Source organism: Seriola aureovittata, chromosome 4 (assembly GCF_021018895.1).
Source record: "Seriola aureovittata isolate HTS-2021-v1 ecotype China chromosome 4, ASM2101889v1, whole genome shotgun sequence".
Lineage (NCBI taxonomy): Eukaryota > Metazoa > Chordata > Actinopteri > Carangiformes > Carangidae > Seriola > Seriola aureovittata.
Genome location: NC_079367.1, coordinates 30110071 through 30123656, shown reverse-complemented (window position 1 = coordinate 30123656; position 13586 = coordinate 30110071). Strand labels below are relative to the sequence as shown.

The window sequence follows — 13586 nt, the reverse complement described above, 5'->3', positions numbered from 1 at the left end:
GTTTCCTATATCTCTGCATCTGAGTCCTGCTTCGCGTCTTGGCCTGACACTCTGGCCAGTATGGACTCAGCAGAGACTGGCCAGATAACGGCCGCGCTCCGTGCACAGGACACCCGACTCTCCCGCCAGGAGGAGTTTCAGGTGGCGATGGTCATGCAGTTGGGTCAACTTTCATCCCAAGTGCAGGATCTGCTCTGACACCTGCAGCAGACCCACGACCCACCCATTGCGCCGGAGCCTCCAGTCATGGCAGTTGCTCCTGTTCAGGCTGTACCCATTGCCGGACCAGGGATCAGGCTGGCACCCCCAGAGCGCTTCTCCGGGGAACCAGGACTTTGTAAGGCATTTCTCATAGACTGTTCCATTCATTTTGAACATCCCCCCCCCCATGCATTTACCACAGACCGGTCCAAGATTGCATTCATGGTGTCTCAGCTGACCGGAAGAGTGAGAGTATGGGCCACAGCGGAGTGGGGGCGTGACTCTCCACTTTGCCACTCGCTTCCAGAGTTTCAAGGCGCTCTTCAGAGGACTTTTGATCCGGTGTCAACGGACAGAGAAAAAGCTAGAGGATTGAGCGGGTTGATGCAGGGTAATAACTCAGCATGTGACTACGCCATCCGCTTCCGCACCCTGGCGAAGGAGAGCGGATGGAACTCCACAGCCCTCTATGATGTTTTCCTGAAAGGACTGTCTGCTCCCATACGGGAGCTACTGGTGCCCTTAGACCTGCCTGCGGACCTGGATTCCCTCATCGCCCTAGCCATCCGGACAGATAACCGGATCCAAGAACTCCATCAGCATCGGGGAGGCCGACCATCGTCGGAGAGGTACCGGCAACCGCTGGCTGTGGGCGGGCAGGAAGCCCGAGGCCCGACTCCGGAACGTCCTCCTCTCTTACCCACGGCAGGAGAGGCTGAACCCATGCAGTTGGGCAGGACCCAGATCACTCAGGCGGAATGACAACGTCGTCTCAAGGAGGGGCGTTGCTTCTACTGCGGGGAACCTGGAAATCTTGTGGTCGCCTGCCCAGTGAAGGCAGCTCGGAGGGTGAGCCGGTTCTCTACCTCAGGATCTTTTTCATGCAGTTTGACCACCATTAAGGTAACACACAACACCACAGTCATGGAAATGAACGCTTTAATTGACTCGGGGGCTGATGAGAGCTTAATGGACTGGGGGTTATCTAAGAAGCTGGGGTTGAAGACTGATGCTATCTCTCAACCCATCATGGCAAGGGCCTTAAATGGGAACGCACTGTTCACTATCACACAAGTCACAGAACCCATAGCCATTACCATAGATAACCACAGTGAACTAATGAACTTTTATCTGTTTAACTCACCTGCACGCACCCTGGTACTGGGACATCCATGGCTCACTCGCCACAACCCTCACATAGACTGGCCTACGGGCAAGATCTTGGGGTGGGGGGAGCTCTGTGAGAGAGAGTGTCTGCGGGACAAGACTCAGGGGAAGGCTACCACTGTCATAAATTCTGTTTCTGCTCACCCTGTTACAGACTCCCAGTACCCCGACTTCGGTGCCCACCTGTTACTACCACCTCAATGAGGTTTTTAATAAATCCAAGGCCATGTCACTTCCACCTCATCGACCATACGACTGCGCCATCGACCTCATCCCCGGGTCCACCATTCCCAAGGGGCGGCTGTACTCTGTGTCAGGGCCCGGACGGCAAGCCATGAAAGACTACATAGAGTCATCACTGAAGGCGGGACTCATTCGCCCCTCTTCGTCACCTGCTGGAGCCGGTTTCTTCTTTGTAGATAAGAAGGACGGGTCCTTAAGACCATGTATCGACTACAGCCTCCTCAATGACATTACTATCAAGAACCACTTGTAACGGGTGTGGTTTCGACCCAAAAGCAGCACCGACAAGAACCGATGTATTGGTAATCACTTTTATTGTCAGCAGAAGCAGGTAAATAAGCACAGTTCAGTTCTAAGGGGAATGGCAGTCTTTGAGGGGCTTGGGGAAAATCCGAGGGCCCGGAATGAAGCTGTTGATGAGGCAGCCGTACCAGGCAGAGGACCGAAGAACCAGCAGGAAAGTTCACACGCTGCAACAGTGGAGGCGAAGGACTCAGAGCAGCCCTGAGAACAGGCAGACGAAGACCAGGAAGGGGCAAGGCAGCTTCGTGGTCAAAAACAGAAGGGCTGAAGTATTTACCAGGGCAGAGACAAGGCGGGTAGGTCGGGAGCAGGCAGGGTCGGAACTGGGAGCTCAGTTGAATGGTAATCGCTGGAGAGTCTTGCATGGGGACAAAGAACAATCTGGCAGTGAGTGTGGAGGAGAGTGGAGCTTTTAACCAGGCTTGATTGCTGATGAGCTGCAGCTGAGTGAACAGGTGAATGGAGTGACTGACGAGGTGGGTGTGGTTGGCAGCTGGGGTGAGCAAGGGAGTAGAGAGTGAAGAACTACTGAAGGCAGGTATGTATGGAGGACAAAGCATGACACCACTACCCTTTGCCCCTCATGTCATCTGTGTTTGATCAACTACAACAGGCCAAGATATTTACTAAATTAGACCTCCGAAACGCATACCATCTGGTCAGGATCAGGGAGGGGGACGAATGGAAAACGGGGTTCAACACCCCTAGCGGTCATTATGAATACCTAGTTATGCCGTTAGGGCTCACTAATGCTCCTGCTGTCTTCCAGGCCGTGATTAATGATGTGCTAAGGGACTTCCTTGACCACTTTGTGTATGTTTACCTTGACGACATTCTCATCTGCTCACCTGACCTGGACACTCATAGAAAACATGTAGCAGCAGTATTACAGAGACTATTAAACCATAGACTTTATGTCAAGGCTGAAAAGAGCAAGTTTCACGCCGATACCATCTCCTTCCTGGGCTTCATCGTAGCCCCTGGAAGGGTGCAGATGGATCCGGCTAAAGTTAGCGCTGTGGTCAAATGGCCCACACCTGATAGCCGCAAAAAGGTTCAGCAATTCCTTGGTTTTGCTAACTTTTACAGGCAGTTCATCAGAGGCTTCAGCGCAATAGCGGCTCCTCTGCATGCACTCACCTCCTCGAAGGTGCATTTCTCCTGGTCACCAGAGGCATAGGCTGCCTTCCAGAAACTGAAGTCCCGCTTCACCACGGCGCCGATCCTCACCACGCCGGACACACGGCGGCAATTCGTGGTAGAGGTGGATGCATCCAACGAGGGTATCGGGGCCATCCTCTCACAGCGGTCAGAGCAGGATGGGAAGATTGCGACTGTCCAGAGCGGAGCGGAGCGTAACTACGATGTCGGCAACCGGGAGCTGTTGGCGGTTAAGGTGGCTCTGGAGGAGTGGAGACACTGGTTGGAGGGAGCTGAGCACCCGTTCATCGTCTGGACTGATCACAAGAACCTGGAATATATACGCAAAGCCAAGAGACTCAATTCTCGCCAGGCCAGGTGGGCGCTGTTTTTTAACCCCTTCTCTTTTTCTCTTTCTTACAGGCCGGGGTCCCGAAACGTCAAGCCCAACGCCCTGTCACATCTATACGACCCTGAGCCTGTAGCCAAAGAACCAGAGCCTATCCTCCCACTGACCTGTGTGGTTGGAGCAGTGATTTGGCAGATAGAAAATGAGGTTAAGCAAGCTAATGGTGAGGCTCCGCCACCTAGTGGGTGCCCTGAGAATCGATTGTTTGTCCCTGTCGATCTGCGCCCACAGGTGATTCATTGGGCCCACTCCTCGCTGCTTTCCTGTCATCCGGGGGTTCGGCGGACGGTGTTCGCCATCTCTTGGAGGTTCTGGTGGCCATCCATGGAATCGGAGGTCCGGGAGTACGTCGAGGCATGTTCGGTCTGTGCGAGGAACAAGATGTCCTCCGGCTCACGTATGGGGCTTCTGCAACCACTGCCCATCCCCTCCAGACCATGGGCTGACATATCTATGGACTTCGTCACGGGGCTTCCAGTCTCTCAAGGTAACACCACAGTCCTCACTGTGGTGGATAGATTCTCTAAAATGGTCAGATTTATTGCCCTCTCTAAACTGCCATCAGCCAAGGAAACGGCTGAGATTATGATTGACCATGTTTTTAAGATTCACGGGTTTCCCAAGGACATCATCTCGGACCGGGGGCCCCAGTTCGTGTCACGGTTCTGGAAGAAGTTTTGCCTGCTCATCGGAGCTAAGCCCAGTCTGACCTCGGGCTACCATCCGGAGGCTAACGGCCAGACCGAATGCCTTAATCAGCAGCTGGAAACCGGCCTCCGTTGTCTAGTGTCCCAGAACCCCTCGACATGGAGCAAACACCTGGTCTGCGTCGAGTACGCCCGCAACTCCCTCCCCATGCCTGCCACAGGTTTTTCGCCCTTCAAGTGTGTCTATGGTTATGAACCTTCTGTGTTCACTGCCCAGGAGCCTGAAGTCGCGGTCCCGTCCGCCCACGCCATGATCCGCCGCTGCCGACGCATCTGGGCTGCTGCACGGCAGGTGCTTAACCGCCAAGGGGACCGGACCAAGAAAGCGGCAGACCGCAAGAGGCGACCTGCACCTGCCTACCAGCCGGGTCAAAGGGTGTGGCTGTCTGCCAGGAATCTTCACCTCCGGGTCCCCTCCAAGAAACTGGCACCGTGATTTGTGGGGCCCTTCCCCATTACCAAGGTCATCGGTCCTGCAGCTGTCCGTCTCCGCCTGCCTCGCTCCCTCCGTGTTCACCCCACCTTCCATGTCAGTCAGGTCAAGCCGGCCAAGGAGAGTCCCTTGGTTCCGCCCCTCCTGCCCCCTCCTCCTCCTGAGGTGATAGACGGGGGTCCGGTCTACAAGGTAAAACGGCTGCTGGCTGTTCGCAACAGGGGCCGGGGCAGTCAGTACCTGGTGAATTGGGAGGGGTACGGCCCGGAGGAGAGACAGTGGATCACATCACAGTTCATTGTGGATCGTACTCTCATTGCTGACTTCGACCGTGACCATCCTGGACAGCCTGGACCGTCTGGTAGCCGGTCCTAGGAGGGGGGGTTCTGTCACACCGGTGAGGTTGTCTTGTCCTGGGTTTGTTTTGTCCTGTCATTTCCTGTCTTATTTTGAAAAGTAATTCTCCTCTCGTTTCAGGTCACTTGCCCTTCCTCATGTGTCTCAGTCTGATTGCCCTAAGTGTTTCCACCTGTCCCCTATTTCCCTCCATGTGTCCCTCCCGAGCCTTTTGTCCATGTCCACAGCAATAGTAGTCGCCAAAGTAAGCCTTATGTACCTCGAGAAGAGTAATTTTTTGTTTGTAAATTTTGTCATAGCTAAAGTTCATAGCCCTTTGTTTTTCCTCGTTAAGAGTGATTTTTCTTTTTTTTGTAGTTCTTGCCTTAGCATATTTTCATAGATCTTTGTTTTTCCTCGTTAAGAGTGATTTTCATTTCATGTAGCCCAGTTGTTTATTTATTCTAGATCCTCCGCTTCGTAGCGTGAGTAGATTATTTTTTTGGTTTATTTTTATATAGTCAGGTTTTTCCTCCAGTACGGAGCGTTTTGTGTTTATCAGTCCGTTTATTTGATTAGTACCTTTTTCCTCCTCCTGGAGTGTTTTTTGTTCCTAAGATTCAGAGTCTAGTTTTTTGTTCATAGCCATTTGGTTTGTCACTCGGTCTGAGGCCTCCGGTGAATTCAATAAAAGCCTTTTGTTTTCCTATATCTCTGCATCTGAGTCCTGCTTCGATTCCGGCCTGACAAGACTGAATCCACATTGGCTATCCTTTCCTTGTTTCAGGATGGTGCCCCCGAGGATAACTTTGATTCATTATAAAGTTATTCATTTATAATAGCCAATAATTGATAAACAACTGATATCCCAACAAAATGGTGCCCTGTTTATTCAGTTGAGTACCAATGCCCAACAAATTAGTGTTTTACAATTTTGACTTAGCAAATCAACAATTTGATTAACAGTTTATAACAACAATGTAATATAATAATGTCATAATATAATGTTAATGTAAACAGCTAAACTTTGACCCATCTCAAAATGTTGTGTTAGAATATATATAATATTGACGATGGCATGAGTATTTTTATTTTTGTCATTCTTAACTTTTCACTTACATTTTATTTTCTGTTAGAAATGAGCTTCCATACAGGAGACATTGACGTGTTGGAAAACATACAAATTCTAATGTTTGCTTAAGAATAATTCAGTGGACAAAGCATTAACATGTCAGTGTCTTCAGGATGTGTTGTCGTATCTCTGTGGTCCTGATGCCGTAGATGATCGGGTTGAAGCAGCTCGGGAAGAACAGGTACATGATGCTGAAGAAAACCCGAACAGCTGCAGGGAGACCATTTCTGATCCGGTAGGACAGGAAAGCAGTGAGTACGATGGTCAGGGTGACGGCCATGACCACGATGTGGGTGACACATGTGTGAAGAGCTTTGACACCTGACTTACCAGAACTCAGTACAGAGCTGAATATGACTATGTAGGAGGTGGTGATGAGGAAGAAATCCACCACAGGGATGAGGAACACTGAGGTCAACCCCACCAGACTGTTGATGGTGGTTCTACCACAGGCCAGCTCCACCAAGGCCATGTGCTCACAGAAACAGTGGTCTATTACATTTCTTAAGCAAAATGGGAGCCTCCCTGCTAAAGTCACTACCACCAAGACCACAAACACATTTCTGATCACAAGAGGGATCACAAATTTGAGAAATCTAGGTAGTGCCATACATTCACGGTAGTAGAGTGGTGTGCAGATGGCGAAGTAGCGGTCCAGTGCCATCCACAGCAGCAGAGTTGACTGAAAAGCTCCCAAGAAGTGAACAAAATACATCTGAACCAGGCAGCCAATCAGAGAGATTCCCCTCCAGTCAAACAGGAAGCTCAGCAGCATGTGGGGGACGAAGAACAGAGGGAGGCTCAGGTCCACCCACGCCATGCAAGCGATGAGGATGTACATCGGGGAGTGGAGGCTTCTCTGTGAGATGATGATGTACAGCAGCAGGGAGTTGGCTGACAGCGACACAATGAACATGATGGAGAATGGGATGAAGAGGACGGGCCTCAGAGCTCCCAGTTCACTGAAGCCATCGAGGATGAAATGTTTGTGTGAGGAGACGTTGTCCATCCTCCTCTTCTCCTACAACCTCCTCGTCCAGGGTTTCAGTTCAATCAGCCTGAGAACAGAGACACATTCATCTGTGAAGTCAGTTCAGTTATCCACAGCTGCAGAATATGTCTTTGTAACCTGCTTTCCATTTGCACACAACCAATAAAGAAATGGTGACCCACACTACGTTCATCTTTCATTGTTACAACACAATCTGAAATCTCACTTCTTCAAGCACACAGTCTGTAATCCAGATATAAATACACACATAATATTTATGGTAGTGAACTGCTCTGTGAGGACACCTGTGCTGTGACATTTAGCATCAATCAAATGTAAAATGTAACTTTTAGTTGATGTGTCACACACACAGCTGGAGACACAGATACACACGCAGCTCTCTATCTCTCCTCACAGGACTCAGTGACACCCTGACAGCTCATCCTGGGTCCTGATTGAAGTTTGGATCCAGTTCGAGGTCAGATAACCTCCAACATTAGCAAGTTTCTTTCAAATCTTCTATCTCGACAACTTTTTTTTTTTTTTTTTTTTTCTATCAACAAAATTAAATGTACAAAATATTAGCAGCTTCTAATTTTTAGCCAGTGCTGTTGCCTTCACTGGGTGGAAAGAAAAATACACAACATACAATAGGTATTAAATGACTTCAAACCCGCAAATGTTTTTTTCTTTTTGTTCAATGCCAACATTTTTTAAATACTTGGTCTCTACACCTACAGTGTAGTTAAGGGAAGGATTGTGGTTATGGCAAATTAACCATAATTAAGGTATAGATCCTATTCAGCAACTGAAACAGTTTGCTAAGTTTCAGGAAAGATCATGGTTAGGGTTATTATAAAGAAGAGTGGTAACAGGGTCAGGGTTTGATCTCCCACATGAAAATCAGATTCATTACATGTCCATGTCCACACTAACCTCTAACACCCTAACCCTAGTGTTACTTTCCTCCTTGTTACATATACACATACAGGAAACACAGCATGTGGTAGTGGCACTGAACATTGGAACAAATCACAGTGTGTGGATTTGATATGAATGTCATTTCTAGGATTATGGGACTGAATGTCACAAGATGCAGATTGCAACAGTTGTTGCTAATAACATTAATGTCATGATTAATTTCCCCAAAATTTCAAACATATTTGTCAATTTTAGTGTGAATTACATATTTAATCAGGCTCAGATTATTTTCAGGTTGTTAACATTCACTGGACTGAACCAAATGTATGTTTCTGACTTCCCACACAGAGAAAGCTGCATGAAAGATGTAAACTGATGTAAACTGAGTCGTTGTCTTTTAGTTTATGACTTTAGTCACATGCAGATGTTGAAAAGCTGAACCTAAAAAGAAAATGAGACATGATTCATTAGGTTTAGGAAATCAAACAGCATAAAATCCCATTATTTTACTGATTCCAGGTAAGATTTGTTTCCTTGATATAGCCATTGTGTTTCTCCATATTGTGATTCTCCTACTGATCCTGCTGTGAAAAACGTGCATCTGTCATGGTGGAAGGATCGCCTCTGTTTCTACTTATCGGAATCAATGCGATGGACATACATGCAGATGTGCATTAACCAGTTAGTACATCTGCATGGAAACCTTTAGATTGCTCAAGATCAAATATCTGTCAAAGGAAAAACAACACATCAGCATCAAGAGTTATTACATAAAACAAACCTGACAAAGAGCAGAGGAGGCTCATATTTCCTCTGGCTGTGTGTTTCTAATCAATGAGACTGAAATTGAAAACAATGAAATTATCAAAAGGTTCAGCCTGTGAAAAGAAATGACTCAGATTGTTCCCAGTTCAGGTTCCCTTATTTCAGAGATGTCAGGATCTAGAATAACAGAATGTCAGACCTCTGCAACATACAAGTAGGAATCAAAATACATCACAATCACATCCCTTAAGAAAAAGTCTGAAAACAGTCTAAGGTGAAATAATCTTCCCCCTGTCTGACTGTGAAAACCAGAATTCATGAAGAATTCAACAACAGTTCAGCTCTGTAGAAGAGAAATCAGCTGGTTCTAGTTGTTGTCTGCAGGTTAATGATAATAGCTGATGATTCTCCTCCATCCATGCCTTCATCCACCTGTCCCTTCCGAACCACTGACTCAACACTTTAGTATACTCCGTCTGATGCTGTCATTGGCAGTGCAACGCCTCGTCACCTTATTGGTGTGATGGACTGAAAATCCCAGAGAGCAACAAGAACAACACAATAATCCACTTTGTAAAGCTCAAGCTAACAGATATGAGGAGTAAAACATCTGATAATTTGTGTGTTTAGATTTGTATCCCTCAAATTGGTACATTATACCCCTTAACCCTTATGCCCCCCTCAGGCATTTTTGTACATTTTTCTCAACTTTTTTTTTGATTTGATGATCATTTTGGCTGTATTACAGCTTGTGGCATACATTTTTGCAAGAACTTTTGCTTTCCACCCTTGGACACCTTCGTTGCAAAAATGTACACGCACAAAAAAACTGCTTTTAAATCATCATACATCAATATTTTTTTCTGCTTTTTTTTTCATTAATCACATAAACAACTTGCTCAAAACTACCAAACATTCAATCATTTTCAGGATTTTAACCCTTTCAATGCCACAAAAAATTAATTCTTTTCCATATAATAAATAGTAGGGGGATGAGGCTTTGGTGGTGATTAGAGTCTTGGATATGTCAAAGATTAACAACAAAATTGATTTGATTGCATTAGTATTTTTTATGTAGTGCGAGATACTCCCTCTGGACACCTTCGTGGCCAAAAATGCCTCATTGACTTCCATTAAAACCACATTTTTTAATCTCACTGCCATTACAGTATAAAACCATGGATTCTGTAATGTCAGCATTTCATTTTGAAGAATATTAGAGATATTTGACATTTTTACTGTATTCCACCAGATTCAACCATTTTTTGCCATTGTAGGCCAATGCATGAAATTCTTGTATTTTTACCTGTTATATTATGGAGCCATGTGACTACCAGGGGGCACCAAGAGTTTCTTTTGTGTGTGTGTGTGTGTGTGTCCTGTGTCCTCACAGTCATTCTAACCTTGTAGCCTCTTGTGAATGGACTGCACCTATATACAGCTTTTCTAGTTGTATTGACCAATCAAAGTGCTTTACACTACAAGCCACATTTACCCATTCACACGGTGCTATCCTCTACACATACAGTGCTTCAAGCTGCTGCATGCTCTCACACACCAATGTTACATAGGGGGCAATTTGGGGTTCAGGATCTGGCCAAAGGACACTTCAACACATGGACTGAAGAAGCCAGGAATTGAACCAGAGACTCCTCCAATTAGTGGACGACCCACTCTACCTCCTGAGCCACAGCAGCCCCACTGTAGGCCTGTAGCCTATTGTCTTTCATCTTATTTTGTAGTTTTCCCCTCTTATACCGTAACAGCAATTCTCTATTACATTTCTTAAGCATTTCTTAGTCTCCCTGTTAAAGTCACTACCACCAAGACCACAATCACATTTCTGATTACAAGAGGGATCACAAACTTGAGAAATCTAGGTAGCACCATACGTTCATGGTATTAGAGTGGCATGCAGATGGTGAAGTAGTGGGCCATTGCCATCCACACCACAGCTGTTTTTCCATCTTCCCAGTGTCCACGAACACTGAATATCAAGTGGATCAAAGTGTGAAATACGGTCACTTTTATTTTGGTGTTATTTCCATCATTCGTTTTTTCCTTGTGAACTAAAGACTACAGGTGAAGTCAATGGGTGAACCAGAAGTAAAATGAAACCATCAAAATTAAAAATGAAACATGAGAACTTTACTGGCATTAGAATGAGGCACTTTGCGAATAAGCTGGTAGCCTGTAAATTCAGATTAAGCTAAACGTAGCTAGTTAGTGTGATAAATAGGCTAGTGATATTATTTTAGCTGAGTGGTATTAAGTAATATTGTCGAAACTGTTGTCCCTACTCTACATTCCCTACCAAAATAAAGAGTGTCTATAAAGTCACCAACAGAGGTCCCCAACACTCACTGTGAAGGTGTAACATTTGCTGCATTTCAACCTAAGTTCCAGGTACTTTACTTCAGGGACTTAAAGGTTCCTGTGGCTCATTGTTGTCTGCGTTTCCACTGCGATCTAAAGTCCCGGGAAGATTATGCAAGATTATTACTTGACATTATATTATACACAGCACTTTGAGGATATAACATGGGACAAATTGCGTCCCGTGTTCATTCAATACAGGATGCAGCATTTTATTGTCATATCCTGTATTATAGGTGATGGGTGGCAACCCTAGCCACTCTGGTTGTTGTGGTCCTTTAACTTTTTTGTAGTGCTTTTTCAGTTTTTTTTACATTCTGCTGGACCTGTTTTACGGTGTTGAAAATGTTGAGTTTGCTTGGGGCTCACTCAGTCGCCCCCCCAAAAGTTCCTGAACCTTTGGAAAGTGCTATCCCCCGACTATGTGCATAGTTCCTCAAAGGGTTCCTGGGGCGGAAACGTGGCTATTGACATCATTACATGTATAGATGACTAATTCTAGAGTATGTAATACCAGCTGGTAAAAAAGGCTACTACCAAGTAAAAGGCCCAATATGGATACCTGTTGGGAGGTTGACATTAGGTTGACATTAAAAATAAAGTATTGTGAAAGCAACATTGCTGCTACCTCACTTGGCCTAATATGATACAGAGATTTTCAATGTTCCAATTTTATCAGAAAGGCAGCTGATTTTTTTATTCATTTTTAAAAGTTCAATGGGAGCTTAGGTTTCAGTTAATTAATTTATTAGTTTATTTTCTGAGACAAGACAAGACACATTGTATCAGGTTCCAATAACATGATACAGATGTGCATACAGAAGTTCTTAGCAACACCTGTCCCTGGTTAGGCTTTTATACTTTAAAAGGTCATAACATGTCACATATCATATCACTACATCACATTACAATCATTTTACATGTGTAGCATATGTGTATGTCCACAGATGTGTATGGTCTCTAATACATGACAGTATGTGTATGTACATAATATTGATGGTTATATGTGTCTGTGTGCATAGCTCGATAGATAGATAGATAGATAGATAGATAGATAGATAGATAGATAGATAGATAGATAGATAGATAGATAGATAGATAGTGTCAGGCAGGGACTCAAGGCAGGACTCAGATGCAGAGAATCTGAAAACAATAAGCTAGATGGATAGATAGATAGATAGATAAATAGATACTGTATTTATCCCCTAGGGGAAATTCATGTGTCCATTTTGAGTGCCACGGGGGCTACTGCCGGGATGAGTACATGATTTATTTCCAGTGTTCAAAAGTCACCCTGATCATATTCTGGTTTTGAGAAATGTCTTGATATAAAAGACTCTGATATAAAACAATGTCACATCCCTCCATCATGTATTATGTGGGAAATATCTCATATTCTGTGTTGTTTTTTTTTTTAATAAAACAAGAGGCAACATGTCTTCAAACGGGCATTTAAAGGGTTAAAATCCTGAAAACTAATAAAGATTTGGTAGGTTTGAGCAGAACTGAAGTGGTTTAAGAGATGTATGCAAAAAAAAGCAGAAAAAAATATTGATATATGATGATTTTATAGCATTTTCTTTGTGTGTCCTTTTTTGGACACGAGGAACCCCAGAGGGTACAAAATGTGTTACCAGTGTATGATAGACCTGTAACAGTAACTGACATTAGATTTTAAAAATATGTCAAAAAAGACACTTTCTTGCAGAAATCCATACCTTCAGCTGTAACAAGCCAAAATGATCAGCAAATCAAAAAAGAAAAGTGAAGAAAATGTCCAAAAAAGGACAGAGGGACCCCTGAGGGTTAATAAATCCCATGAACCGCTATTTAAATTACCACTATTATGTTTTTTTCTGTGCTAAATTTAACATTACTGGGGAGGAGAGCAACGCGACTAGAAGTGACAGCGAGAGAGGGCTAGTAGCTTCTCCTCTCCTCTGTCTTAGCGGAGACCGTCACAACTTCATTCACTCTTTTAACAAAACAAAAAAAAGCAACGAAAGAAGCAGTAAATGGACTTACATATTTAAGAACTAACTAAATGTAATTTAAGACCTAACATGCGGCTAATGTAAAGCTAGCAGAGCTTGGAGAGTTGGTTATCTGGTTGCTAGGCGTACGCACACACGCACACAGGTCAGGAGCTGCCGTTGCCATGGCAATGTGAAAATCTGCCCAGAATTTGGCTTCTACATGGCTTCAAACAACTGCAAATTATGAGAAAACCGTTACTTCTTTTCATAAACCGAAAAGACCGTGCCAGACACTGAAGCCAGAAGTTTCTACAGTCTATATTTTATTCAGATATTCCTTAAAATGAGTGAGTAAGCTCAGTGCGAAGACAGAGTGAGATTCTTTGAAAAAAAAAAGACGATTACATTAGGTGTCTGAGTGAGACAGGTATTGCTGCCGGACTCGGCACCCCCGTTTAAATTTTGGGCAGACCCTGCCTGTCAAAG

General features: G+C 44.9%; 1 protein-coding gene across 1 annotated transcript; it reads right to left on the bottom strand.

Moving 5' to 3' along the window:
• Nucleotides 1-6162: 6162 nt before the first annotated feature.
• LOC130167831 (olfactory receptor 52K1-like) lies at nucleotides 6163-7229 on the bottom strand. The gene has a single exon (XM_056374328.1). The coding sequence runs from the start codon at nucleotides 7078-7080 to the stop codon at nucleotides 6163-6165; it is 918 nt and encodes a 305-aa protein (XP_056230303.1). The 5' UTR covers nucleotides 7081-7229.
• Between the last annotated feature and the right edge of the window lie 6357 nt (nucleotides 7230-13586).

Bases quoted from the DNA above. Each gene is read 5' to 3' on its own strand.
- LOC130167831 (XM_056374328.1), bottom strand. From the start codon at position 7,080: ATGGACAACGTCTCCTCACACAAACATTTCATCCTCGATGGCTTCAGT.